The sequence below is a fragment of the Sander lucioperca genome, chromosome 6 (genome assembly GCF_008315115.2).
Source record: "Sander lucioperca isolate FBNREF2018 chromosome 6, SLUC_FBN_1.2, whole genome shotgun sequence".
Taxonomy (NCBI): domain Eukaryota; kingdom Metazoa; phylum Chordata; class Actinopteri; order Perciformes; family Percidae; genus Sander; species Sander lucioperca.
Genome location: NC_050178.1, coordinates 10,875,845 through 10,903,838, shown reverse-complemented (window position 1 = coordinate 10,903,838; position 27,994 = coordinate 10,875,845). Strand labels below are relative to the sequence as shown.

The 27,994-nt window shown below is 39.6% G+C and overlaps 2 protein-coding genes across 2 annotated transcripts; both read right to left on the bottom strand.

The window, feature by feature from the left end:
* Positions 1-144: 144 nt before the first annotated feature.
* Positions 145-17,318, bottom strand: mov10a (Mov10 RISC complex RNA helicase a). The gene is made up of 22 exons (XM_031301867.2): positions 16,743-17,318; positions 15,041-15,146; positions 14,763-14,929; positions 10,902-11,143; positions 10,551-10,797; positions 9,762-9,899; positions 9,502-9,664; positions 9,093-9,244; positions 8,826-8,996; positions 8,156-8,303; positions 7,210-7,371; positions 6,670-6,773; positions 6,441-6,538; positions 5,306-5,404; positions 4,999-5,107; positions 4,800-4,917; positions 3,372-3,563; positions 3,205-3,276; positions 2,829-2,954; positions 1,803-1,891; positions 1,408-1,526; positions 145-1,219 (listed from the first exon to the last, which is right to left on the bottom strand). The coding sequence occupies exons 1-22, from the start codon at positions 16,859-16,861 to the stop codon at positions 1,155-1,157; spliced, it is 3,006 nt and encodes a 1,001-aa protein (XP_031157727.1). The 5' UTR covers positions 16,862-17,318; the 3' UTR covers positions 145-1,154.
* A 1,004-nt stretch (positions 17,319-18,322) lies between these two features.
* capza1a (capping actin protein of muscle Z-line subunit alpha 1a) lies at positions 18,323-23,042 on the bottom strand. The gene is made up of 10 exons (XM_031302070.1): positions 22,915-23,042; positions 21,269-21,332; positions 21,141-21,192; positions 20,986-21,049; positions 20,626-20,832; positions 20,462-20,541; positions 20,227-20,305; positions 20,058-20,129; positions 19,792-19,854; positions 18,323-19,228 (listed from the first exon to the last, which is right to left on the bottom strand). The coding sequence occupies exons 1-10, from the start codon at positions 22,948-22,950 to the stop codon at positions 19,088-19,090; spliced, it is 858 nt and encodes a 285-aa protein (XP_031157930.1). The 5' UTR covers positions 22,951-23,042; the 3' UTR covers positions 18,323-19,087.
* Positions 23,043-27,994: the final 4,952 nt, after the last annotated feature.

Sequence of the window (27,994 nt, the reverse complement as noted above, 5' to 3'; positions counted from 1 at the left end):
ACACACACTAGTATATTCCACAGCTCAACTGAGGCGTTGTTTCCTGAGGGACAGGGCATTGATTACAATTACACAAGCACCATATTAATGTTACCTCAAATCTTACTAGAGTGGATCCTATGTTTTACTCTGGACTTTGTGGAATTCAATATAAGCACACTAACATGACAAGAGTAAACTGATTCAGATCCTTTACGACTAAGAGTTTTTAATCAATGAAAACATGGGCCTGAGTTACTCGATTAATAGTGGCATGATGTGCACGAGTCTCAACAAGGTTAACGCCGAGGAGTTCTTGGCAATTGGAGGTTGGCGGAGATGGTCAAATAAGTTGCACAATTGGAAGCGCAGCATCATGATGAAAGCATAAAATATCACTAAGAGCATGTAGAATACTGCTGTTAATGTGTATACATGTTGCGCTATATCAAACGTCCTTATGATGCATGCATGAGAAAACCATGGGTCTGTGCAACACACACGTCTTTGGAAACAGCTTTTGCTCAGTGTTGTGCAACTTTTTCTTTCTTTCTCTGAAAGTATTTGAAACAAAGGATCCAGATTTATATAAAAGCTCATTGTAATAATGCTTTGTAAACAGAAAGTGGTGTAGTGAATGTTTGATCTGAAGTAAACATGAACAATGTTAATAAACTATTTTTGAGACAAGACTGACGTGCCCTCCATGGTCAATTCTTCTCAGATATGGTTTATTGCATGATGCCATTGAAGGTGAAGATTAATCAAAAGGGAAAGTTATGACATGAAAATGTGCAGTACTCTGCTCCTCATTTTCTCACGCAGAAAATGAATTGCTTGTGTGCAGTGAGGTTCATGCTGATTGAACTTGCTGCTAAGTGACAGCTCTATTAAAAAAGCCACTGAAGAGAGGAAAAAGTTCACTGGTTCATTTTGGCATTGTCATCACAAACCGAGCGGTTTTATTGCACCAAAATATGAACACTGCTCTTAGAAAAGTTAATAAAAGTGTTATATTCTTAAATAATAGACACCAATGTTGTGTTTAAAACTAATAGAGAGGAAAAATGAAATGCTGATACTTGATACGCATCTTTAAGTGCTTACATTTAATAATGTTTTAAGGATGTCACTGCAATGGTTCTTTGTTTTATGTTGGTTGTCTAAGGGAGGTGTTAATGCTCATGTTTCCACTCAGGGTCCAGATACTGCTGGAGGGCACTCTCCTCTTCTACAGGATCTATGACAAATGCAGGAAGACAACATTTTAGAATATTTCATGACTGCTTTGTGCAAGTGATATTAGCTTGAATAGATGATAGATTTTTTTTTATAGATGCAATTATAACCATTTCAGCTATAGCTGGTGATGATGTAGCCAAGTATCACTTGAAGATTTAAGTTAAACTGAGGTATAGCTGCACTTACTGTCAGAATCCACGTTGATTTTCAGGGTTGCCAGTCTTGACACAATATCATCCTCTCCTTCTGCGTCTTCAAAGTCAAATCCAGTGTAACCCTGCTCCTCCACACAGTAGCTGATGAACCTGCAGATGGAAAATCACAAGGTTAGCAAACAAAGGAAACTTAGACATCTAAAACAAAATGGCAACTGGGTAAACTGAGGCAAAAGTGTGTGTTAAACTCCAGTATAGCAATGAAATAAACCTTGTGGTGAGATTGTTTTGTCAACTACAATCACATTTCCATACAAGGCACTTAAATCAGTGTCTGTAACTGAAAGAATACTCTTGTTGTATTTTCAGACAACACTGTGCCTCCCAACACTGCTACAACATCTCCTGTGGTCTGCTTTGCCTTACTTCTCCCAGTGGGGGTCCTTGTTGAGGATCACAGGGTTTCCCACAACTATCAACAGGGACCTGGCTCTGGTCAGGGCCACGTTGAATCTCTGCAGTAGATGAATACATATAGAAAGAGAAAAGAAGAAGAGATAAACATGTCAAAGATCCTGCTGGTTTTATCATTATTACAGCCGGCAAGGGTGTTTTTTTCGGCTCGGTTTGTTTGTTAGCAAAATTACAGAAAAACTACTGGTCCGATTTAAATTAAATTGGTGGAAGGATGTAGTATAGACCAAGGAAGAATCTACTGAATTTTGGAGCAGATCCAAATCCCGGGGCAGATACACAAATTATTTCTTAGTTTAACCAGTGAAGTGGAATGACTTATACACTAGGCGGGCTACGGCTTTATGGGTAGCTCTGTGTATTTTGTCCGTCACCGCTATGCTAACGTTTGCAGCTGCAACCCGGGACGCCACAGACAGACACTCAGTGGCGACGTTTAGATAGTGAGTTTCATTTTATATTTGTGTGATTGATTATCACGTTATATTTATAGTATTAGCGTTACACAGTGTCACCCTTGAATCGTGCAATATGCAACATAAGTTTAATAGTTAGGAGTCACAATAATGGTAACCTGTGGCTGTCTGTGAGTAATTAACTCCTCGCTGTACAATGGTTGATAATATGGAGGTCATATTATGTGCTGTGTGTGGTTTGCCTGCACTACAGCAGCCATGTTCATGATGTGATTTCAGTCTAAGCATTTTCATATGTGTACACATGTACATAATGATAAAGTGTTTTCTGGTTTTCACAAATGGATGTTAAGTATGTGAAATATTTCCAATTTAGAAGTACATAATACATACACAGTTGAGATGATGAGGCTTTAGCTAAGCACAACCATATTTTGACATATTTCTATGGTGGCTTACAGGTTTGCAAATTATAGAAGACTGGAATATTGGCCTTGGCGGAGGTCTGCGCTCTCAGAGTGCCCTTTGAGTTACTTTATATGAAGGAAGGGATATAACACACCTTTTCATTCGACAGGAATCCAATGTTGAAGTCTTTGTCCATCTTGACATAGTTGATGCTGCTGCGGACGGTAGAGACTATGATGATCTTCCTCTCTTGTCCCTGAAACTCCTCCACAGACCCCACCTGATACCGTGAAGAGAAACAGCCAAAGTACAAAATGTGATTTCAAATAACACAGTTGTGAATGAACAGAATGAATGTATTTGTGAATGTATTTAATTCCACTTGTGCGTGGAAGCAAACAAATATTTTTGAATGTCCTTGTATTGATTCTGTGCAGAAGAGACTTTGAATGAGCATCCTTGTATTTCTTTCCGAGCACCAAACAAGATGAACTGGTACAGGCTGATGTGTTTACGGCAACATCGCTAACCTTGAGCTCTGTGAGATCACTCCATCGCTTCAGAGCTGAGACGGACTTCAGGGCTTTTTGGATTTTCTCGACCTATTGAGAAGTGAAAAGCAAACATGTTATGGATGACTAGTTTTACCTGTTCATCCACAATTCTAAAAACAAAAATAAACACCGCACAGACTCACTTGTTTCCTGTAGGGGGCGATTATGCCGATGTCTTTTGCAGAGAGTTTGGGGAGACCCTTCTTCCCTTGTGTTTCAATCAGCTTGGTGAGGTAGTCAACCAGAACTTCAATCTCAGACACGTTGAAGAAAGACGGACTGTTGGCCTCTCTCTCGTCTTTCCCCATCACCCCGTGGAAGATCAGTGGGAAACCCTGTGGTGGTGCGAGTGTAAGCATTTGTCAGTTATCCAAGTTATCCCTGTGGTGTGCATGCTATTTGATGATGTCAGTGATCTGTATACTTTGTTTACACTGTGTTCCGTTTAGTTTGTTTTCATCTCTGCTCAGTTTGGCTTTTGTTTCATGCTCGACTGAGAAAGATGCATTCCTCTTTAAACGGCGCCTTTCCCTTTTATCCTAATGAGAGTTTAGATTTTTTCTATGATTTCATTTCTGCCCCACTTTGTTTCCAAACGAGATTTTTTTTCCTCTAAGATCTAATTTGTCATAATGAATGACAACGAATGATTTGTGTCTTGTTTTCTGTCACAGTCCAAGGCTGGTTTCTGTGTTCAATCCATTAAGATAGTATGTTGTTGACACTTGAAACTAAGAATCATTAAAGGGACACTCATGCAATTGATTATCAACAGATTGGAAAAACATTAGTGCAACAGAGGCAGACATATCTGGACTTTAACTCCCTGGAATGTATTAAGTGTCAAAAACCTGGATCCTACACTAGAGTTGTAATCGGGCCTTAAAAGTTCGGCCCGACAAGGCCCAAGCCCGACAAGTACATTTTGATTTGACAGCTTTTTATAAGCCCGAACCCATTTACAGCCCGACGTTATTCAAATGTGCGCACGCACACAGCTCTTTTGCCAAGAATGAGTCATTTATAAAAAAAATTCACATAATTTATTCATGACTAACGTAGGCTATAGGCCACTTGGAAGAGTCAAATGTTTTCCACACCTCAGACTTTGCTTTCTTTGCCGGTGCAACCAAAACGTAATCGCCAGAGGCCAGCCTCCGTTTCACCTCCTCAGCATTCATTTTCGCGCTAATCGAAACGCATCACCTGACCGCTCATTTACCGCACAACCTGGAGCGCAAGCCTGAGCCCGGCCCGAGCCCGTGTAAAATGATAGAAATTAAGACTGAACCCGTTGGGTTCGGGCAAAGATCTTCAGCTCTATCCTACACTTCCCATAATGCAACTCAATAGCATCGTTTGTATTCTCTCAGTGACTAGTAAATTAACTTTGACCACCAATCAACTTTGGTGGAGTTTCCAATGGATATATAAACTGTAGTTGGTCAGAAATATGGCCAGCTATTTTACATGTAACCACTGTAACACTTACTTGCTGCGTATCAGGAGGATATCGGTATTGAAATCAGTTCAGAAGTTTTGAGAAATAAAAAATGTCTTTGCGGACACACCTTTTTGGGAAGGTGTTCCCAGTTGCAGTAGATCTCCCGCTCCCACTGGTCAGCAAACACCTGCAGTTCATTCTCATAGAACAGCTCATTGGGGATTTTCAGAATGGCAGCATGAGACCTGAGTAAAGAAAGCGGAATAATTATATTCTAAACAAGTAACTACAACACGCAAAACGGAGGTGAAAACTGAAAGACGTACCTGTAGTTTCGCAGCAGTTTGGTGACAAAGCGGGTGTCAAAGTGTCCGGAGTCTGTACTTTTCTGATATAAAGTGTTGTGTCTCATCAGTCTCTCAAGCAGAGAAAGCCCTGAAGGATATCATTGTCACAGCATTACATTTATATATCCTTAAATCATGTGGAGACACAATGAAAAGAAAACCCAGCAGAAGTGACGGTTTAAGTTATTCTTACACTTTTAGCAGTAAAAACACTGAAATAATAATTACTATCATAGTGTGCGATAGACTGCATCAAGACAAAATAAGGTAATCCTCCTCGTCTCACCGAGTCCATACTGCAGTGCGTAAGGTGATCGAAGGATCGGTCCCAGCTGCTTGGGATCTCCTGCCAACACCAGCTGACCATTCTCTGCACTAAGGAGACCTGTGACACAAAGTCCAACCAATCAGTAACAAGATGCATCCCTTCCACCACTGCTGTAGCTCTTACAAATGGTTACATTTTGACCTTTAATCATAAGACCACCTTAACTAAAACAGTGCAATGCGTAAGGACAGGTGGTCTAGCCTCGTTAAGGTTGATATATACTCTCTGAGAAGGGCCGTATGGAGTCTGGAAGCAGTGAAAAGCTTCTCTCAGACTTCTGGCCAATGCGTGTCCTAATTCAGACTTTTTTTTATTTAAATTTTTTTATTTAAAGCAACACCAAAGCACTTTTCCTCTTCCGTCCCCCTACAGGCTGGAATTGTCCATTACTGTTCTCATTTGAACTACAGATCCGCTACCCGATCTGGCAAACTTGCATAGTGTGGTTTTAGCCGATAGAGGGCCGCAAAGCGAATGCAGAAGTGCTGTTCATCCTGTTATGAGTTGATCAACCACTGAAACATTATTTTAAGGTACAAAAGAATCTTTCAATCTCATGCTCAGTTTCTGTGGCTGTTGTGAAAAAAACAGCTACAAATGCTAAAATAATGATAAAATAATAATAAGAAAGAAAGAAAGAAAGAAAGAAAGAAAGAAAGAAAGAAAGAAAGAAAGAAAGAAAGAAAGAAAGAAAGAAAGAAAGAAAGAAAGAAAGAAAGTAAGTAAGTAAGTAAGTAAGTATGTATGTATGTATGTATGTATGGGAGGAGGAGTGCAACTGACATCTGGATCAGGTTCTGTAAAATGACTGAGGAGAAATCTGTTCAACTCTTCCTCTTCTCGATCACAAGGCCAGTATACTCTGTTCTTTAAAGTGTGACAGAAATTGGGCGATATACACTAGATTATGATGCAGAGATGAAATATCCTTCAAATTTGATCAACATTAGACCCAGAACAAATCATGCTTGATTGATGAATGGAAGCCAAGATTATGTACTGTGCCTCAGTTTTTGACTCTTTCAACAGGATTTCTCCTAAAAATACTTGTTGTATTATGCTGATAATTCAGGAGTTTAACATCAGCATATACCTGCAATGGCAATGACGCACTCTGGCTCCACTGCCTGGCCTCCTTCATCCAAAAAGACATGGGAAAAATGGCCAACTGGGATTCCTCCAGACACCAGTCTATAAACAGAAACACACAGCAGATATTGTGCAGGCGCAACATGGCTCATGGTGTGTACCACTAAATAATGATGCCAAAGCGTCAAATCGTGTCAAATACTGATTATTTACTGTATACACAAGCAACCTACCTGCCGGCTGTGACCAAAGTTGTAACTATGATTGTGTATTTCATCAGAATTTGTTTCCCTGGAAACACAAAGGCCTCTTGTTTCTGGTCCCAGTTACAATATTTCTGGAAGAGCCAAAATATGAAACAGGTAAGAAAAATAATGTTTTAGTAAACAGGCAACACTTACACAACAATCACTGACTAAGTGCAGAAAAGATTCTGATCTTTACTCGGTTAAGTCAAGTCACCAACTTCTGGATCAACAACACATCAGGAATTGTTCCAACCAAACTGGTAAACTCACGGATTTTACGCACTCTAATGAGGAGTTACTGTGACATGTACAGTAAACATTTCAATTTCAGTTTTATTTTGAAACTCAAAATGTTATTATTCCAATATACACAGGGTTACACATTTAGTTAATTAGATCATTAGGGTTCATAAGTGTACTGAATCACAGGATATCCAAAGCTTTGTTTGTAGAGAATTTAACAGCAATAAGAGCTACGGCCAGTAACCAGATTATCCTGTGGATGTAAAAATGCCGGCTGCTCACCAGCAGGTTCTTGGGGACACTGTTTGGGTTTCGGCTGCTGGCGTACACACGGTAAATCCGATGAGGATCCATGTGTACCATCAGTCTCTCACAGAGGAGGTCACATGCACTGTTTGAAGGTGCACAGGCGAGGATGCGGGCTGACTTGTCTGCCCTGCTGACCTGTTGATGGAAGCAAAGTCAAATTCATCACTTATAATAATTGACACATCATTTTGACACTTTGCTTTTTTTAATTTTTTTATCAACAACAGTGTCGGATAAGGTAGCAATTTGTGCGTCTTGGAAGCAACACTGAAACTTAAAATTAAAGTTGTGCAATACTAAAAAACAAGTTGTGCATTACTAAATTTGACCAGTTATAGTCAATTATGATACCTGCGCTGTTAAAATCCGATTAGAAGGTGGATATAAATGGCATCACCTTTTTTCCAACAAGACTAAGAACTTTGTTTTATCTAATTTGTACTAAGGTCAACAGAATGGACTTTAGCCTATGAATGAGTGGAAGACTGCTCCACCCTTAAAATACCCTGGCTTTGAATAGATTAAAGTCATGGATCATAAGGACCTTTATGATTTGAAAAAGACAATCATGGACACAAACAACCCACAGACCTTGATACTGCAATGTAACCTGGTTTCTTTTCATTTCCTGTTTTTCATGATGTCCAGCATTTCACCTTACCTATGATGGCCCTGTCTGTTATCTTTTTTGTCTTTTTTGTTCTTGTCAAAATAACAATAAAAACATCAGAAAACAGTAAAAACGGACATCACAATATCCTAGTATCCAACGTCATCAAATGTCTTGTTTTGTCCGAGAAACAGTCCAAAACCTAAAATGACTGCCCCGTTGCGCATTGTAAGAGGCTGGTTAAGTTAATTAGTTGTCAGTTGGGGTCTTACTGCAGACTAATAACAGCACATCCTCATCACCTTATACCTGATTCATAGCTTCAACCAGAGTGATTGTCTTTCCAGTTCCAGGAGGCCCAAACACAAGATGAGGAGCGGGCTTTGATGATCCGGCTACAATGCGCTGGACCGCAGCATGTTGCTCCGGGTTGTTCTCCAGCTGACAGTTGAACATCCTGGAGAGTATGTGAGAAGCGATCTTTACACCTTGCACATTGATGAAACACTTGAATGTTCAAATGTGGAGCAGAGGTTACAAATAGGGTTGAATTAAGAAAAACATTCAAAATGAGTAGATAAAAAAATATATATATATATATTTTTCATACGAGTTTGTTACAATTCTATTGTTAAGTCTAAGCAGATAACAGTGAACTTTGTCCGGTGTGTGTCCTCAGTCAACATAGTCTACTTTGGGCAAGTGTATTGCATTAAACCAAAGAGCAGCCTGTTCACACAATATGATGGATGAATGCCCAGAGAGAGCTGAGGAGAAGGCTGCTGAGCACACTCACTCATCATTAGGAGTTCATACGCTCTTATCACCAATGCCAGACAGTTTTAAGCTTCTCTGCACTACAAGTACATGAGACATAGCCCTTTAAGTTGGTTAGGTTTGCGTGTTTGTAGATGATACTACATCTATGAGTGTTTTTGGTGTTCTGTACGCATGAACTGTATGTGTATAGGCACTGAACCTGAGTTTAGGCATGGAGAGATTAGCCACTGCTGCACCAGATGGGAACAGCACCTCTTCGAGCTTATGTGTTACTGCCAAGTCCACCGCCCGATGCTGCAGCTTCAAGGAGTACCGGTTGATTGTAAACTCCACGTCAAACTTCATATTGCTGATGAAAATCTGCAACAACCTGAAACAGGGGCGGAAAGTGAGAGCAGTTCTTCATTCACCGTCGGAGACATAAACTGGGTTTCAACCAGACAAGTATCTGTAGTCCAGCTCTTACCTCTTCGAGAAGCCCAGCTTCACACTATCCAGCTCCACTCTGTGAACATATCCGGTGTACACGGTCATGGGCCGGGCCGGGTCTCCAGATTTGGACACCCTCAGACAATCTCCTCGTAGTACAGATGGTCGATTCTCAGCAACACCAGGCACCTGTTGGAGAATATTAACGTTGGCCTGTTTTCTGCCATGTGTTTATATTCATTTCAGACACTGAGCTTGCAGTGGTTCAGCAAGCTTCCAGAGGACAACAACAAAATATAGAAACAATATAACATCATACAAAGCCAGCAAAGAGAAAAGATAGTAGCTGATTGGATCAAGGAAACACCTGTTCAAGACGAACAAGGAATTGACTTCTTGTTGCTGCTATTTTAAAACAGTAGATGTGTGCTGTGAGAATTCCTTACTCTGAGTGTAAGCAGTTTTTTGCTGCTTTGGTTTTGAGTCATGGTTTGATTGTGGAGGTCATACTTCCTGATGTCCACTTCCATCTGTATCTCTTCCAGGTGCAGCAGGAGGTGAAATCGATGAGAGTACGTCTTCATCTTTAAGGGGGAGTTGAGGAGACCCCTGGACAAACAGTACAAACACAAACATTGTGATGATGAGGGAGTTAAGTCCAGAAAAAAAAACATGGTCAGCTGTAAAAATTAGGTCTTTCCCGCACTTCACTGATGGCAGTTTCTGCCTGGCAGCTGAAGAGAGGTACTCAGAGTCCTCCATCCTTTGTTTTGCCAGTTCCTTTAGGTACTTAGGGTAACTATAATCTCCTAATTTCACTTCCATCTTTAGAGGCTGGACAGAACTGCAGAGGAAAAAAACACAAACACATCATGCATGAATTAAACCCAATTTCAGTAACTATTCTGGGTCAATTTTAATTACAACTGAAGAAAATTGCTTCAACTAGCTCCTAATCAAATTGTACTGAAATCTGTATTAATAAATGTTCATGCTGCTGGGGAAAAATGTCTGCACTCATTCTATTTGGAGATGGTAAGACAGTGTGCTCTGTGTATATGTTACTCTCTACAACAGTGCTGACACCAGCATGATTTTAGCACCACACTCATTGTAGCACTCACAATGGACAGTTAACAAGTATTAAAATTGAGGCAGAACCAGAGATATCATATTTTTTATTCCACACCTTATTTGTCAAAAGCTGGCGTCTACATTACCCACAATGCAACTCAACCATCGACAGTGTTGGTTGCAAATTCTGGTGTTATGTTAGTAGCGGCTAATGTAGCCTTGGGTCACTAGCCCCAAGGGTCTTCAGCGCACTGCATTTATCAGGCTTCACACATCCCTCTGGAGCAACAACAGACTTGTGCTGCTGTAGCACTCTCCAAGATGTGTAAAATCTATGGAGTTCCCCTTTAATAACCAGGCATAAATGTGCATTTCTATTTTGAGTCTTGAACTGGTTAACAATCAGTTCTTAATAACTTACCTCTCAGGAGGCACTCCGTCCACTATCACGCTTTCGACACGCTTGAATATGACCTCCTTAGATGGATTGTAAGGAGACACGGGCCCCAGCTCCACAGCCAGCGGGGTCCTGGCTGTTGCTTCCATCTCCCTCACAATGCAAAAGGGCACCGCTCCTTGCAGATCCTCACAGAACTCAAAGTACATTGTGGCAGGGAAATATCCATAGTGGTTCAGCGTGTACCGAACCACAACCTCATAGCTTTCTCCTGTGAAAGAAAGAAGGACGCAGAGAAGAAGCTGTGAGCATTAATTATTTCTCTTCAGTGTTTTTGTTAATGAAAACAGAGCAGAGGAGTGTTAGTACTCTCACCAGGACAGAGGAACAGCGGACAAGCTCTGGTCACTCTCCTCTCATCCTCCAGAGTGAAACAGCGGATCTTGTGCAAGGCAGTGTAGTAGGTGAAATGGATGCAGTTTGTGCCCTTGTTTACTATGTGGAACCGGAGGATGAACAACTCCTTCAGGCGATCCACAGTGAACTGAACCTTTCTGCCGCTCGCTGCGGGGTCTGAGGTGATCTCAATGCCCCCTTTGTCAGCTGTCAACTCTTTCCTGTTTGAGAGAGAGAAAGAGACCAGATCAGGCTGCAGTTTACAACTGTAAGGCTTGTAACTGTAAGAGGGTGTAAAATACTGCAAAGTGAGTGCATCTTGTAACTTTCCCAGTTTGATATTGGTCGTGGACCTATGCATGTCAACACTTGGAAAACTGCCATTCAAATAATAAACATTTCATTGAGTATCTTCAAACTCAGAGTGTTCTTAGTGGAAACAGTGATATCATTGGGTAGAGCATTTATCTGAGTTCCATTATTTCTCTCTAAGGGTTAAAAGAGAGAGGGGGAATGCCATGGTACAAAGGTCTCCGGCAGGATGCAAACTTGGGACACAGTTCATGTTTGGTGCCTTGACCCCAAATCCAACAAGACACCCCGACACAGGTTACCAGTCTATCACAGGGCTGACACATATAGACAGACAACCATTGACTCTCGGATTCACTCCTATGGGCAATGTAGCCTGCTCGTCTTTGAGGAAACTGACACAGACAGGAGAACATGCAAACTCTGGGCAGAAAGGCCAGGTTTGAACCCAGAACCTTCTTACGACAATGCCAACCTCTGCACCACCATACCACCTGTATCATAAACACTGCATGTGAAAAGTCTAAACGATTACCTCCCTGTTAGGACATCACATATTTCCACCCTGATAAAGAAGGATCAGCAACAGCCATACTTTCTAAGGAAACTTAAGAAGGCAAAATTCCTAAAGTTATTGTTAACTTTTACAAAGGAGCTATAGAAAGCATCCTGACTGGAAACATCAAACACTGGCTTGGAATGTGCACGGCCCAGGACAGGAGGGCTCTGCAGCGGGTGTTTTAAACCGCCCAGAACACCATTGGTACCCATCTACCGAGCATCGGTGAGATGAGGTGCCTGTGAAGAGCCCAAATGTTATTGAAAGATGATACCCACCTAAGCCACAGTCTGTTCACACTGCTGCCGCCAGGCAAGCGATACAAAAGTATCTGCTGCAGTACCACCAGAATACAGAGCAGCTTCTTTCCTCAGGCTGTAAATGAGACTCCCCAATTTCACCTCATCCTCCGCACACCACCGGGAATAAATGATTCTTCTCATAAGCTTTACATGGTATACCTGTTTCTAGATGGCACACTAAATTCTTCATTGCACTGAATCTGTGAATTTTACATGGAACTACTCTGTATGTATGTTGGTCTTCTTATGCACATTACCATACCATTAAGTTGTTTGCACTATAACTTGCATATTTCATATATATGTTTGTATACATTACTGTGTATCTTCCTTGTGAATACAATTTAGTTTTCCTTTTTTCTTTCTTCCTTCAGTGCTACATTTATATACTTTGTTCTATTTTACAGCATATTTTATTTTAATCTATTCTAATTTATAATATTTGAGAATGTGTTTACATATTGTTTGTGTGCGTAGCAGGGAGGGGGCTACAACAGCATTTCATTATGCAATCCTGTATTGCCTAATGAAATGCCGGTACAGCTTGTTCCTTAATGCAGTCAGACTCAACACATGGTTTCCTCCCAATATTCACATACAGTGGTGCTCATAAGTTTATGAACCCATACTAAAGTTGACTAAAAAGAGGAATAAAAAAAATCATCTTTTGGAAATTGATCTTACTGCCTTAATTAAAAACAATTAGGAAAAATCCAACCTTTAAGGACACCAATTTTCTTTGTGAATGAATAATGTATCGTAAATAAATAAATGTTATTCCTTAAAATACAGGGGGCATAAGTAAGTACACCCCTATGTTAAATTCCCATAGAGGCAGGCAGATTTAATTTTAAAGGCCAGTTATTTCATGGATCCAGGATACTATGCATCCTGATAAAGTTCCCTTGGCCTTTAGAATTAAAATAGCCCCACATCATCGCATACCCTTCACCATACCTAGAGATTGACATGGTTTTATTTCAGTTAGCCTAATAGCTGGTTTGATTTGCATTGAGAGATGATTTTATGGAAAGTACCCCATGCCAATCTCTAGGTATGGTGAAGGGTATGTGATGATGTGGGGCTATTTTAATTCCAAAGGCCAAGGGAACTTTATCAGGATGCATAAGGGGCTTTCCGACCAGAGGGATTTTTGCAGTTCTTAGAACTAAACGTTCCTAGAACACTTTTTTCGTCGTGTTCCGACAGGAAAAAGTTTGGGATTTTTAAGTTCCTCTGGCCGCAGTAGCGTACTTTTTTAGCTCCTACTTCAGAACAGGGTCTTTTCCCTTTTCCCTTTTCCTAGGTGTACTTGATTGGTCGAACTTATAAGTCCCGCCGCCCACTGCCAACTCGGAATTTGCAACAACCAACAAGGGGGCATTTTTAACAATTATCACCATCTTATTCATCATTAAATTCACTTCTGACAACGTTTTAGGCGAGAAATTAACTGTTTAGATTTCTAATATAGGCAGTCTTGTGAAAATTGATGCCAAATTGACAATTTGCTTCAAAGTTTTCGGAGTTGAGGAGCTCCATGAAGTGAGGCGACAGCCAGCAAGCGCCTGCCCCAGCCTCTAGCTCGTCGCTCGGCCAGTCATGCTGCGAGACACCTCGCGGTAAGCTGGAGGTCTCTCAGACCGCTCTCGTAAATAAGAGGCTTTTATTTCACCGTTGACGGTTCGTTTGTTTAAATATCGCAACACATGTCCATCATAAGATTAACGGGAACCTGTGGTTAACTGTCTTTTCGGAGTTAAACTCCACAAGTGTGTCCTGCGGCTCACAGGCCTTCTCACACACACACACACACGTCCACAGCGCAGCAGGCAGAGGCGGGGTCTGTTCCGAGTATAATAAAGCCCCGTCTGTGTTAAGCAAAACATTACGTTACAAATATACTCGTAGTTTGTTTGCACATACGTGCACTTGCTAAAAGTTCATACTTCCTCCATGCTGCTTTGTTGTATGTGGCGCTAAGGTCTAGTGACGATGCTATAAAGACCGTTGCCGTGCTTGCATCGCTCCCTTACCCCTCCTACCAGTCCCTATGGCCACTTGGCCAGTGGGAATGCAAACGGAAAAAAAGATTTTGGGGGAGAGTAGTTCTTAGAACTGCTTAGAAGTGTACTTTCCCTCTAAAAAGTACAAGTACTATCCGGTCGGAAAGCACCTATAGTATCCTGGATCCATGAAATAACTGGCCTTTAAAAATAAAATCTGCCTGCCTCTATGGGAATTTAAAATAGGGGTGTGTTATGCCCCCTGTATTTTAAGGAAGAACATTTATTTATTTATGATACATTATTCATTCACAAAGAAATTCGGTGTCCTTAAAGGTTGGATATTTCCTAATTTTTTGAATTAAGGCATTCAGATCAATTTCCAAAAGATGATTTTTTAAATTCCTCTTTTTAGTCAACTTTAGCATGGTTTCATAAACTTATGAGCACCACTGTAACTGCACCTATTGTTGCATGTTATAAACTTGAACATGTTTTGTTATTGTCACATGGTCCTGGTCGAATAAATGTAATGTCTCTGCATATAGACGGGCTGACAATAAAAAATGTACTTTACTTGACTCAACTTGTCAAAATTTGTCACATAACTAAGTGAAATATTTTACAGCAGTGTACAAAAGGCATACTAAATCAAACCTACCAGTTCACTTTTAACTTGCGAAGGATTTCTGTAGCCAGCTTTTTCTTGGGGGTCAGCACAGGGGTCACGGGGGTAGAGGGGACAGAGGAGTCTGACTTCTGAGGGCTAGCGCTGGGAGGCGACTGAGGGGCCCGGGGCCTCCTCCACTGGTCACAGTAGACTCGAACCTACATCAGGGATAAAAAAAACAACATGATACTCATTTTATTTCTGCATTTTCACAAAAAATGCCCAGTCTTGTTCCCTCACAGCATTAGAGAAATGACAGCTCATCTTACCTGAGGTTTGACATTTATGTAGATGTTCCCTTGTCTTATGCGGGCTTTGTTGAACTTCACTAGGGCATAGAGAACACTGGAAAAGGAAGGGTCCTTTATTTCTTTTCTGTGAACATAAACATGCAGAGAGGGAGTGGTATTATACACAGCCTGGAATTAAAAAAAAGGGAATTAACTGGTGATATACAGTATTTGTGTGTTACACCCTTCGAGTGCAGACAGACTCAAGGGGGTGACTTAGTTTTAAGTTTTCTTATTCTGAAAAGAATAATAAAAAAATGTATCGGTCTGTTGGCTGGTCTTTAGTGGCCAAACGTTCATTTAGATGTTCCGCCAGCTGTACTTAGTTGGAACAATACCAGATCTGGGCAATACGGATACATCAAATACTACGATATTTTTGACCAAATACCTCAATGTCAATATTGGGATGATATTATAGGGCTGACTAGTGGTGCTTTCCCAAAATATTTACACAATGTGATTTTTTATAAATAATCATCAGTACCATAACTACATTGGTAAAGGCAAATAATAGAACAGCTAGAACAGTCTGGTAAGTTCAGAAGATGTCATCACTTTACTGTAATGTATAGCCTTTAAAACCAGGAAAAGACAACACTTGTCATATAACGATAAACTGACGATATCCAGCCTCATACATCGACATAATACAGATATATTGCCCAGCCCTAATATATACAACAATACAAAATATAATATTGTTATATTGAAAAGCATTGTTAGAATACATTGTAAAGCTATCAGTGGTGGAAGAACTATTCAGATACTTTACTGAAGTAAAAGTATGAATACCACACTGTGAAAATACTCCACTGCAAGTAAAGGCCCTGCATTCAAAACCTTAGATATGCAAGTATGAACCTTAAAGTATGTAAGTATTATTATCAGCACAAAGTACGTATAGTATGAAAGTAAAATTATTTATTGTGCAGTAAAATGTTCCCTGTTAGTGTTTTACTATTATATCTTAAAGTTTGTGCTAATTTTAACTTCTTTACTGTTGGGTAGTTTAATCTTTAGTAATGCATCATATTCTATAAAATCATTAAGTCCGTAGCATCGTTGTCCTGTGAGAACTTTTAATGGCGTCATAAAAACAGCCCCGTTTTCAACTTTGTAACGATGCATTTTCCAGCTGATCCAACAGGCTTTTTAAATACTTTATTTAGCTTAAAAAGTGGGAGGATTATCTTAACACATACTGACAAACTTAATCCTTCAGTTTATCAGAAATATAAAATCAACATCTGTTTTCACTGGACAGGAAGCGAATTAAAAAAATCTAATCTGAAAAGTACCTCAAACTTTCAGATCATTTTGATAATAAAAGTGGAGTAACAAGTACAATGTTTACTATTGAAATGTAATGGAGTAGAGGTATAAGTAGCATTCAATGGAAATACTCAAGTAGGCTTTAACAATAGGCCTACACTGAATATGTAATTAAGTAGCCTAGAGTAACGTTACTTGAGTATAGAGAAAATGTTCCTGTTTTTCTGTCTAGACCAAAATAAATGTCCCAGCAAACCCGTTCCTGTAATGTCTCAAAAGATACAGACAAATGGATGTGATATCAGAATGTTTATTTCCTGGTTACGTTAGTTAACGGCCACGACTCGGCTGTCTCACAAATATTTTGCACACCGGGCGAACAATTACATGTGACACAGTAGCCTACCTGCCCTTAAATTCAGAGTTGTAGATTTCCCGAAGTTCCGTTTTGCTGGTGTTAGATGTTCTGTCTCCCAGAAATTCAATGAAGTCAAGTCCGGATTCAAGAGCGTCTTTAAGCGACATGTTGACGTGCCGATGCTGCTGACTATCGACTGACTCATATGAGGAAGTTCATCGGCTCCCCAACTATCACCTGAAGTAATGCAGCTGTTGAATGCGCTGGACATTTCCACATGCTAACGTTACGTATTTTGCGCGACATGTGCGTATACAGCATACAGAAACTAAACTTTTACCTGCATCAAATGATCATTATTTTTTATGTTAAAACGCCGATCATGTGATATATTAATCAGCTACTTCGCGCAGTTTAGCGCAAAATTTGAGCTGGTGAACGGTTTCCAGCATCTACCGGAAGGGAGCGTCTACAATTGTTGTACACAAGAAAAGCGAAAACACCTCAGCTACAGAACAAAATACATAGACAAAAACGAACAACTTTAGCTTATTCTGTCTTTAAGCGTTCTGTCTTTATATATCTTACACAGTTTAGCCGAAGTTTAAATTTCCCTCCCCAACTTTTATGACGAATACTTATCCGCAGAGATTCTTTTTTGTTGACACTCCCTAGGCTGTTTTTTTTTTTAGGCTGTAGTTACTTCATGTATTCATAGACTGTTGAGTCATGTGAGTGGGTGTTTCCATCGATTTCAAGTATAGGCCTATAAAATATTTTATAATACAATATTTTTGTCCACAATCCTCAAATACACCTAACTGTATAATGATTCATTAAAGTTTTAATGAATATTGACGACTGGTAATCTTGGAAATCTCATGCCAAAGGATAAATGATTTGTGAAAAATGACTTGAACAAGTAAGCGATTATCAATGAAGCTTCTGTCGAATAATTATCTATGAATCATGTCATCGATAAATCAACTAATTATGTCAGCTCTAATTAAAATTAAATAGGGATAGAATCTTCATAATTCCAAGTTCACAATAGATACTAAGTCCACAGTGCACATAGAAATGGCAGAATATTTTTCACTTACATACAGTTATTGACATGAAACATGAAATGTAAAGCAAATACAGATGTAATTTACCAAATGCAGTGCATACTGTGCTTCATTATAATGAATGGAATTTGGTCTGCAACACACAGCTGAATTTACATATTTTGATAATGCCACCGCCAAATATATTTTTACAAAATGTATGCATCCAGGATTGAGGTAATTGGTCTAAATTACCCCAGCACCACCCCAAGCTCCTAAGAACATTCTGACAAGCTGCCAAACAAACTCAGTGAGAGTTTCTATTAAATTCACAAATATTATTTATGAATCTAACATTTTAAATACACATTCTGGAAATTGTATCTCACTACATTATTATCTGGTGTCAGGTATGTAATTTTAGTGGGAATACTAAATTTAATTTCAATTCAGTTTGTTTTTCCTAAAAGCAGCCAACTTTAGTCTAAAGAAAGAGAATGTGTTAGACTGTAAACTTCTCCTCATGTCAATAACCCCCTCAAATTTCCAGAAGAAACATGATGTAAAACACAAATTATCACCATTGCTTGAAGATCACAGTTTTATTTCATGAATAATAAATGTACTTACAGTTTGTATAAAAAATATAGCAAAAGCTAAAGGCAAAGAGCGGGCACATCAATACTTTATCAGTCCAGGGGGGTAAAGAAGAATTATCACCGGAAATGTCTCTCAACAACAAAGAAAAGTGGAAGAACTAAACTTCAAGAGGGAAGACAAAACGTGAATGGGAAAAGAAAAAACATTTATGCTTTGGCTACAACCCTGGGTCAAGAGGGATGCATACATATAAACAGATTGTGTCTCTCAGTCATCGAATTGCATATAGTATTTGCCCTCTGTTAATAAAAAACTATAGGAGGTATTGAAAGCTCTTAAAGAATATCAGTTATGTTATATAGAGAGTGTAAATTAGTTGCTACATAAAAGTCAAGGGGTTTTGTGAGGATGTGTCCATTTTAAAGCACTGAGGGATCAGAAACTGTGGGTTTAACATGCGACTGAGAATTTGAATAGCAGGGATGACCCAAGCTCTCACAGTGTTACTAAAGGCATTATTTGTTAAAAAATAATATGTTTGCAAATGAGCGACAGTTACATCACTCAATGTCATTGTCAATTGAAGGCATCCCCTCGTAGTGCATAACGGAAACTGTCATTCTCTGTAAAAACCCCAAACAAATGTCTCTTTTAGAAGGACATACAGTACGTTACGTTGCATCACACGTGTTAGCGCGAGCATCGGCTTCTCCCCGATTTGTTTGTCGTAACAGCCTCTGTTCTCTAAGAATTCTGCATCTCCTTGCCAATCTTGTAGCTGAGGATTTTATTCCAGTCAATCTTGGTGCGGGTGACTGGGAGCTGTCTGCGTAAGGCTTTGAACGTGGTGTCCGACATGGTCTGATAGTTCTCACTGATGGCCACCTGAAAGACAACAAAGATAAGTACGTCAGTCATGCTTTCTGTGCCATGATGTCATCTGTCAGTGCCTGTTAGTTGGATGTGTTGTTTGTGATGTTGAATGTTTCCTGTTATTGTTTACTCTGGAAGTATTGATGTTACTATTATGGAAATGGTAGAGTAACATTTTTAGTGATGAGCAAGGTATGCTGTCATGCTGATTTTAATCACATTCTAAATGTCTAGTTGACCAATCACATTGCCTGGTCGGATCAACTTGTTGTATAATTTGAATGAAGTTTGCCAAATTTGACTCAAAAACCTGAAAAAAAAGGCAATTGATCAATGAATTACTTTTCATTCTGATTTTCCTGTATCATACAGGACATGTTTTGCCAGTGATTTATGAGTTTTATTGTTGACATGTACAGTAGGGTCTAAAAAAATCTGATTGTGAGAATGATTAAAATGTTTGTTTCTTTTTGTGATATTGTTTGAAAATGTATTCACAGTAATCTGGATCACAATAGTAAAAACTTTTTATTGACATATGGGAGCCAATCTCGTTAGTCTTAACTCCCACGTACCTGGTATTCATTCTCTGCATCCTCAATAATTTTCACAAGGTCCTTTGCAGTCTGGCTCTCATTCTGCCAAAACATACATTTGTGGGTTAATTAAACAACTTAGACACACATAAATACTCCATCTATAAGTCCATTTCATTATTTACTACTTGCTTCTGGATTATCAATGCCACTTAGTGTTGTCTGACACAAACCATGGTTACAGAAGAATATTCAGCTTCCCAGAGTTTAAAATAGAAAAAAGGGAACATGTTAAATATACTTACAGACACAATCAGTGCTTCCTGTACATCTTTATGGCTCACCAGTTGCACATTTCCATCCTCATAATAATGTACCTGGAAATAAAGACAGAGGAGATGCACACAATAATGAAACAACAACTAATAATTTCACGGCTAAGCTCATACCACACCCGTTAATTACTTAACACACCTGTATTTTCAAGACTCCAACCACCTGTGCTGTAGATTGCGAGACACTGAACTTCCATTCAGACCGGCAGCGACCGTTCCTGGAAACAGAAAAAGCAGAGGAGTACACCTGAAAATCAATCCCAAACACACCTAACACAGTAACACATGACTGCCTCTACGCTGCACCAATATAACTGTCTAAATGAATTTGATTAGAAAGTTTAAAATGAGATCCGTATCCTCTCTCAACTGACCAGAAGTTTTTAGGCTCAAATTGATGACTCTCAATACAAGCGATAATGGTCTGCTGGCCATCAATTGTTTTCCCATAAACCTAAAGCAGATAAAACAGGATGAGTGGGTGATTCATTGTGTGTAGTGCTGAACATGGTGGTGCAGGCTGGGAGAGTGATCTCACAGTGCAAACTCCACTGGGGTAATGCTCCTTGACGTAGGCCCTCAGGGCAGAATCACAGGCATCTCTCCATGACCTGAGGGCTGCCTCGCCCTCATGGGGCTTGGGGTCGCTGGCTTCCTTTCTCAGGTGGTCAAATTTGAAGGAAATCTTGTTGTGAGGGTCAAAAAAGCGGCCATTACCCAGGTCTCCATGCTCTGTTATCAGAACCTTCAGGAGAAACAGAGAAACCTGCCGTTACTATACCTGTTTGGTCAGGCATGGTCGTAAATAATAAATAATTGAATAAGGATAAAATCTTGGTGGGTTCAATGAGAAACATAAATGATCTACATTTTTTTTTTTTTTTAAGAAAAAGCTTACCTGATCTTCATATCCATCAATTTTGGCAAGGGTGAACTGATCCATGTTGTACTGGGCAAAGGCACTGTATATTAAAAAAAGAATACACCCACAATTTGCATGTACATCCAGAATATCATAATTTTATTACATAAAAACATAATAATGAAACTTACTGAGCCGCGCCCTCTCTGAGAAGGTTATCATTGTTGAGCAGTATTCGCACATCTGAAAAGAAGAGTTAACGTTCAAAAAAGAAAAGCATTGACAAATTGTTTCCATGTACATCACAAATTAGGCTCACCATTGAAGACTTCATTGAACTCTCCAGGAGGAGAGTGTATCACAAAATTAGCTGCAATACGGACCTAGAAATAGACAAAATATCTTAGTAAGAGGCATCACATTATCACTAAGTACAGAGTACTTATTGGTTCAGTTCCCTTCATATTAAAAGAAATTGTGTTAAGGCAGAATAACAACAGTCTGCTCTAACACTAGCCGAATCTGCTGTATGTTTTTTTTTCTGAAAATCTAGCCAATTTTACTCTCCTTTGAGATACTGCAGGTGGTGTATATGAGAAGTGAAAACCCTGCAAGCAGCCACTAGAGTGAAGCAGAGAGCAGTCTGCTAACTTTCTTGGCCGCTTGTTCGGCTTGTTAGATCTATTTTGGCCACTCCTTAGATGGCAGGCAGGGTATGTCGCCCAAGGGCTTTTCTTAGCAGCCAGTATGCGAGTGTAAGCATGTGGTGTCAAAGCCACAGGGTGAAGAGGTTGTGGCAGGTACTAGTGCTCTCATAAGGTAAAATACTCAGTAAGGACTGTTAGGTAGCGGAGAGTTAAAAACAATCAGGCAGAACATAGAAAGGTGGAAGCAAAGTTTAATATCAATAGAGAAGTAGGAATAACCTTTAACCAGTCCTACATCCTAATGTCTCTGCCACATTATCGTGTTGCTGTGCCAGTGATGCTGTCTGTCAGGCAGACAGGCCTCCAGGCTGCAGCTGGCAGTGACCTACAAATGGGCTGTACAGCTGAAAGGGCAGAGGGGCATAACAATGAGTAACCTAGTTTAACTACACTCCCAAATAGTCGCTTCATTCAGAGCTCAGAAAGCACTCCCAGGCTCAAACTCTGATTCTCCACGATGCAGTTCAACAATCTGAGCTTGTGTCTGATAAAGAAATAGATATCTAATAAAGGTTAAAATGGTGGGTTTCAATGCTTTCAATGCACTGACTTGTTTATGTGTATTTCAAAGGTTCACCGTAGTAATGCTGGGAGGTGTAGGCTCATGTCACACCATCCGTTTTAAGAATGCAAAGCATTATTTTACAACATGTTGCAACATGAGGCAGGGGGAGCAACACCAGTCATTGAAAGCCCCACTAACACTGCAGGAAGACTGCTTCTGCCCCATGAATCTAGTGCAAAAAGTTGCAGGCATACAAGTTAAATACAAAATACCTGCAAACTCGACTAACGTGAGTAACTTCAGCTTGATATCAAGACAAGTATACGCAGCTACATTAAGTTATAGTAAACTGGGTGTGGGTGGTGTTATGCTGTCATCCTTACTGTAAATGCAGGAAGTAGCTCGACTTCCTTCCATTTAGCATTAGCTTATCATTTTCAATTATTCTAAACTCAATATTCATGTTAAATCAGACATCCAGCTCAACCGTACGCATGTCATTTTTAATCACATGGGCCGGACTCACATAAGTTAGCTAACTTACATTATGTATTTGTGCACAAGAACAACATGCAAGCTCTTAACTGTCAAATACAACACTGCCTTGGTTTAGCTCCACCAACAGCCACCTTATACGGTCCGTTTGGCGATTCATGCTGCAGGAACTAAGTGTTTCATAAAGCACTAATATGTTCAAAGAACAAATGTTAAGGCTCATAGAGTATATCACAGTATGAATTTATAAAGTAATACCTTCTCTTCATTGCTGAGCTCTTCGAAATCTGCCATCTTGGCTCACTGAAGTGTTAACAAAGCGACTCTCGGTGTTGCCAGGTATGTGTAACTCCTCCCAGCTCAACCAGACGCCCAACAAGGCAAACTGCCCTGTGGTGGGGGGGGGGGAGTTGTCCTGAATATACAATACATTTAATGAAATAGAAACGACTTAGATGAATGTTCGAATGCTTGATGACGAAAACATGTGTTATAACATGAATGCACTCATAATTTATATTATACAATTGAATACTTTTACATACAAACTAAGCTAGTCTCGCTTGCCAGACCTATCTCCACAGCACTGCGAAATAAAAATACGGTTGACAATATCCCAACCTGGCAACCCTAACGCATTCAAGTAATGTGGGATAAATGGGATGGTCGGGAATGACTTGCGAGTGACTATTCAAGACAGTTGTAGATGAACGTAGAGTATGTCGTGTGAGGGTTAGAAATACTGAATGCCATTGATAATATAGCACTATATATCCATTCAATTCGGGTGTAATTATCTTGACAAATGGAGTTCCGACCCCAACCTTTACAGTTTATGGTCGCGACTCACGTGATTTATCCATGTTTGTTTGGTTTTACGACACACACTGTGTTGATATGAATATGTAGGAACTTTTAAAAATGTGATATTTTCGTAGTCGTAAAAACGACTTGGATGTTGGGACATGAACTCTATTTACAGATGAAACTCTTAAATACGACAACTCCTAAAAGACGTGAATGTGTATGATGCTCTGGACTGATGGATCAGGTGATACACATGATGTAGCATAGCCTAGGCATGGGGAGGGCAATGCTGCTGCTCCTCCTACTTTTTATTTATCTTTGCACTTAGCCTTTCCACTGGAATAAACAAAGGTTTCTCAATACCATTATGTATTGAGGTTGAGGTCATCCAATCAAATATATTGTTTGTTTTTTTTTCTAAGAAAAGGAATTTATTTTGCAACCTAGTCATAATTTAGATGTTATGTAGGCCTATAGGAAAACCTACCAAGATACCAAGGAACCTTAACAAATATTGTTTTTCCAAATTGTATTGACCTCAGACATACACTTCAATTGTAGTTATGCCAATTAAATAAGTATATTTAATTGTATATGTATAGTGAGTTTACAATAATAAATATTTGCAATGAATCACTTCAGTATGGATGAAGACCTAGGAGAGAACATAATAAAATCTGAATTCTTTGGGTTACCTCTACACTGTGAGTTTTTGTGTCCCCCTGATGAGCAGGATTTTAACAGATGAATGTGAAACCTCAATAGAACCACAGTTGAAAGGTGGTGATAAACACTGGATGTCTGTAGAGCCTGAGGCAGAAGATCCCACCTGTGGAAAACACAGACTGTGGATTTGAGAAAAGGATGATAGAATATAGGGGTGGGGGGAAAAATCGATACAGCATAGTATCGCAATATTTCTCGTGGCGATACTGTGTCGATACACAGACGCCAAGTATTGATCTATTATTATATATGTGTTGGTCAGTTTGTCTGCTTGACAATCCCATTTTACAGCAATAAAATTGAAGTGAGATGAACAAAACAGAAATGTATCTTTTTAGATAAAACAGATGTTGACAAAGTTTCCTTTTGGGGACATAATTTGAAATTGGAAAAAAATAAATATAAAAACAAATAAAAAAAAAAAAATGCAATACATCGCAGAATATTGCAATATGTTTAAAATCGCAATAATATCGTATCGTGACATAAGTATTGTGATGATATTGTATCGTGAGGCCTCTGGTGATTCCCACCCCTAATAGAATAGTGATGCTATACGCTATTGCAAAAGAAAGGCTTGAGAAATACAAATTAGAGAGAGTGAAACTAAATCATACTTAGAACATTGAAAAAGTCTTCAAAGCCAATCGAATGGTGAGACCATGGACACTCCACATGTGGAGTTTAAGGACACATGTTGTGCAGAATCAACTCTGCTATTGTTAGGAAGTCTGAATGAGAAGGATGACCCCAAAGAAGAACAGAAGATTTGAGCAGGGTGCTGCTGCAGTTGAACAGGCTGCCACTGTATGAGCAGATTGTTGACAAGCCAATTGGCATAAATGCTCCCTGTGTGGTTATGCAGTAGAGCTGGTTACTAGTCATTCATGCAAGGCACAAGTGGCTCCACAGTTTCAAAATCTGTCCGCCTGCCTGCAGCATAACTGTCCACGCTACCAGTCAGTACAAGTTTGACATGTGATTATGCTTTGGTTGAGGGGATAATACTTTAACACAAGCTTAAGGAATTCCCTCAACTACTTCATATGGCAAACACAGATGTCGGAGAATGTCAAAATGCATTATGCACACTGTTTTAAACAATGTAGGGCCTATTTATTTCTTTGCCTTAAAAGAAGGTGTGTTCAGTAAATCGTGTGTATACATACTGTATGTGTGCTACTGTTTATATTTGCATAAACAATGATAGCAGAAATACATAATACTTGTAGCAGAAACAGTGTATGTATGAAATGTTTTTTAGGCATGCCGTGTAATTTAAGAAATTAGAATGTGGGGCAAAAGGAAACAGTATCGACAGGGTTTAACACACCAAGTGTGCGATGCCTACGTTCAATAATAGTTGTGTGCGCAGAAGAAGAGCTTATTTAAATATGTAATGAAACAGGTTTAATATCCAGAATATAACTTCTTTATAAAGTTTTTTTTAAATTGGTGTTGGTTGTGATGATCATGATGTTACACACGCATGATTTTTGCAGGATGGTAGGGGAAGAACCCGCCCTACTCTCCCTCTGAATGGCTAGTACTCGTTGCCTGCTCTGGTGGGATTGGTTATGTTCAGAGCCATGTCTTTCTCTATCACTCTGGTTATGTTTAGGCAAGAGGAGTGGGATTGGTTATGGTTAGGGTATAGATTGTCAGGGTTAGCCAATCAGGGATGAGTTCCCTAATGAATATTCATGAGTCTTTCCCTACCATCCTGCAAATAAAAAAAAAACTCGCCGCCGGCACAGTAGGTGCCGGCAAGCACAACCCGCCAATGAGAGAGAGAGAGAAGAAGAAGAAGAAGAAGAAGAAGAAGAAGAAGAAGATGGTACCCCTCAAGGTAGCGTTATAAGTCCGGTTCTTTTTAATATACTAGTTAATGGTATGTTTAGCAGAGTGGGGAAAGAATTTCGGTTTTCATTGTTTGCAGATGATGGGGCCCTCTGGAAGCGAGGGAGGAACCTTTCCTATATTTTTGGTCAAACTCAAACTGCTTTGGAGAGGGTATCTGAATGGGCTAATGAATGGGGTTTTAAAATATCAATAGAAAAAACAAAATACATGGTATTTGGACATAAGAAGAAAATGCCAACACGGCTGTTACAAATATATAATACAACTATTGAAAGAGTTAAACATTTTAAATTTTTGGGGATGTGGTTAGATGAAAGACTGACATGGAGGAAACATATTGAGATGGTTTCGTCTAAATGTGGGAAAATAATTAATGTTTTAAGGTGTGTGGCTGGGTCTGATTGGGGGGCTGATAGTGATTCTATGATGATGATGATATACAGAGCAATGATAAGATCAACTATTGATTATGGTTGTATGGTATATGGGTCAGCAGCCCCTTCAGTGATTAGTCAACTTGATATAGTCCAAGCAAAAGCCCTTAGAGTGTGTAGTGGGGCGTTTCGTACAACTCCAATACCAGCGCTATTAATAGAAACAGGGGAGATGCCGTTAGATATAAGAAGACGTAAACTGGGGTTGAAGTATTTAATGAAACTAAAAGGACAGACTGGAAAATTACCAACAAAAAACCTGTTGAGTCAGCATTGGGAGTTTATGGGAACAGCAAGATTGGTCAAAACAAACTTTACAGAAACACTTAAATCTATGGCAGATGAAATTGGTATTGTGAATTTTAATGTGTGTCCACCAATATGTCGTTCAGATGTACCTTTGTGGTTGATTCCAGATCCCATTGTTGATTTATATTTTTTGAAAACAAGCAAAAGAAAGATGTCAGAGGGGGTAGTGGAGGAGATAAAAGCCCGTCAGTGTCAAATGTGGGGAGGCTACTTACAAATTTATACTGACGGGTCGAAGGATCCTGAGAGCGGAAAAGTGGCTTTTGGTATTAGTATACCTGAAATAGGTTATAAAAAAGGCTGTAGGATTCCAGATCACTTATCAGTATTTACTGCAGAGTTGGTGGCAGTTCTATGGGCAGTAAGGTGGGTTGAAGATAACAAACAGGAACATTCTGTCATATGTAGTGATTCAGCTGCATCCCTAATTACAATTAAAGGTACCAAATCTAAGTCCAGACCTGATTTGCTTGTTGAAATTATGCAAGTGTTGTATAGAATTCATAAAGCAGGGTATGAGGTGGGGTTTATGTGGGTTCCTGCGCACATGGGTGTGGAGGGTAATGAGGAGGCAGATGAGGTGGCAAAGAAAGCAGTGCAGGAGGAAAGAGTTCAAATCAATGTGCAGTATGGGTCACCAGATTATGCAGAAATAATTAATAGGTCAGTAAAAGAAATGTGGCAAAATTTATGGGATTGTGAAAGGAAGGGGAGAACGTATTATTCAGTACAAAGAATGGTAGAGAAAGAAAGATGTGCTTATAGATGTAAGAGAAGAGATGCAGTAGTTTTATCCAGATTGAGGCTTGGGCATTGTGGGCTGAGGAGTGGGCTGGCTCTGATTAGTAAACATCCTGATGGAAAGTGTGAATGTGGAGACAAGGAAACAGTGAAGCATGTATTAGTGCAGTGCAGGAAGTACTCTCCTCAGAGGAAGAAACTGCTCAGAGAACTGGGTGCAACTGGAGAAACTGTTTTTACTTTATGCACTTTATTGAATTTGGACAGTTGGAACAAATTGAAGAAACTGATGGAGTACTTGCGACGTATTGGAGTATATAAAAATATATAGATAATTATTTTTAAGCAAGTTGTGAATAGTGATTAGTGAACGGCGGAGGGCAGCAATACGCCATAGATGCGTCTAGTCTGCCGGAAATAAAAAGAAGAAGAAGAAGAAGAAGAAGAAGAAGAAGAAG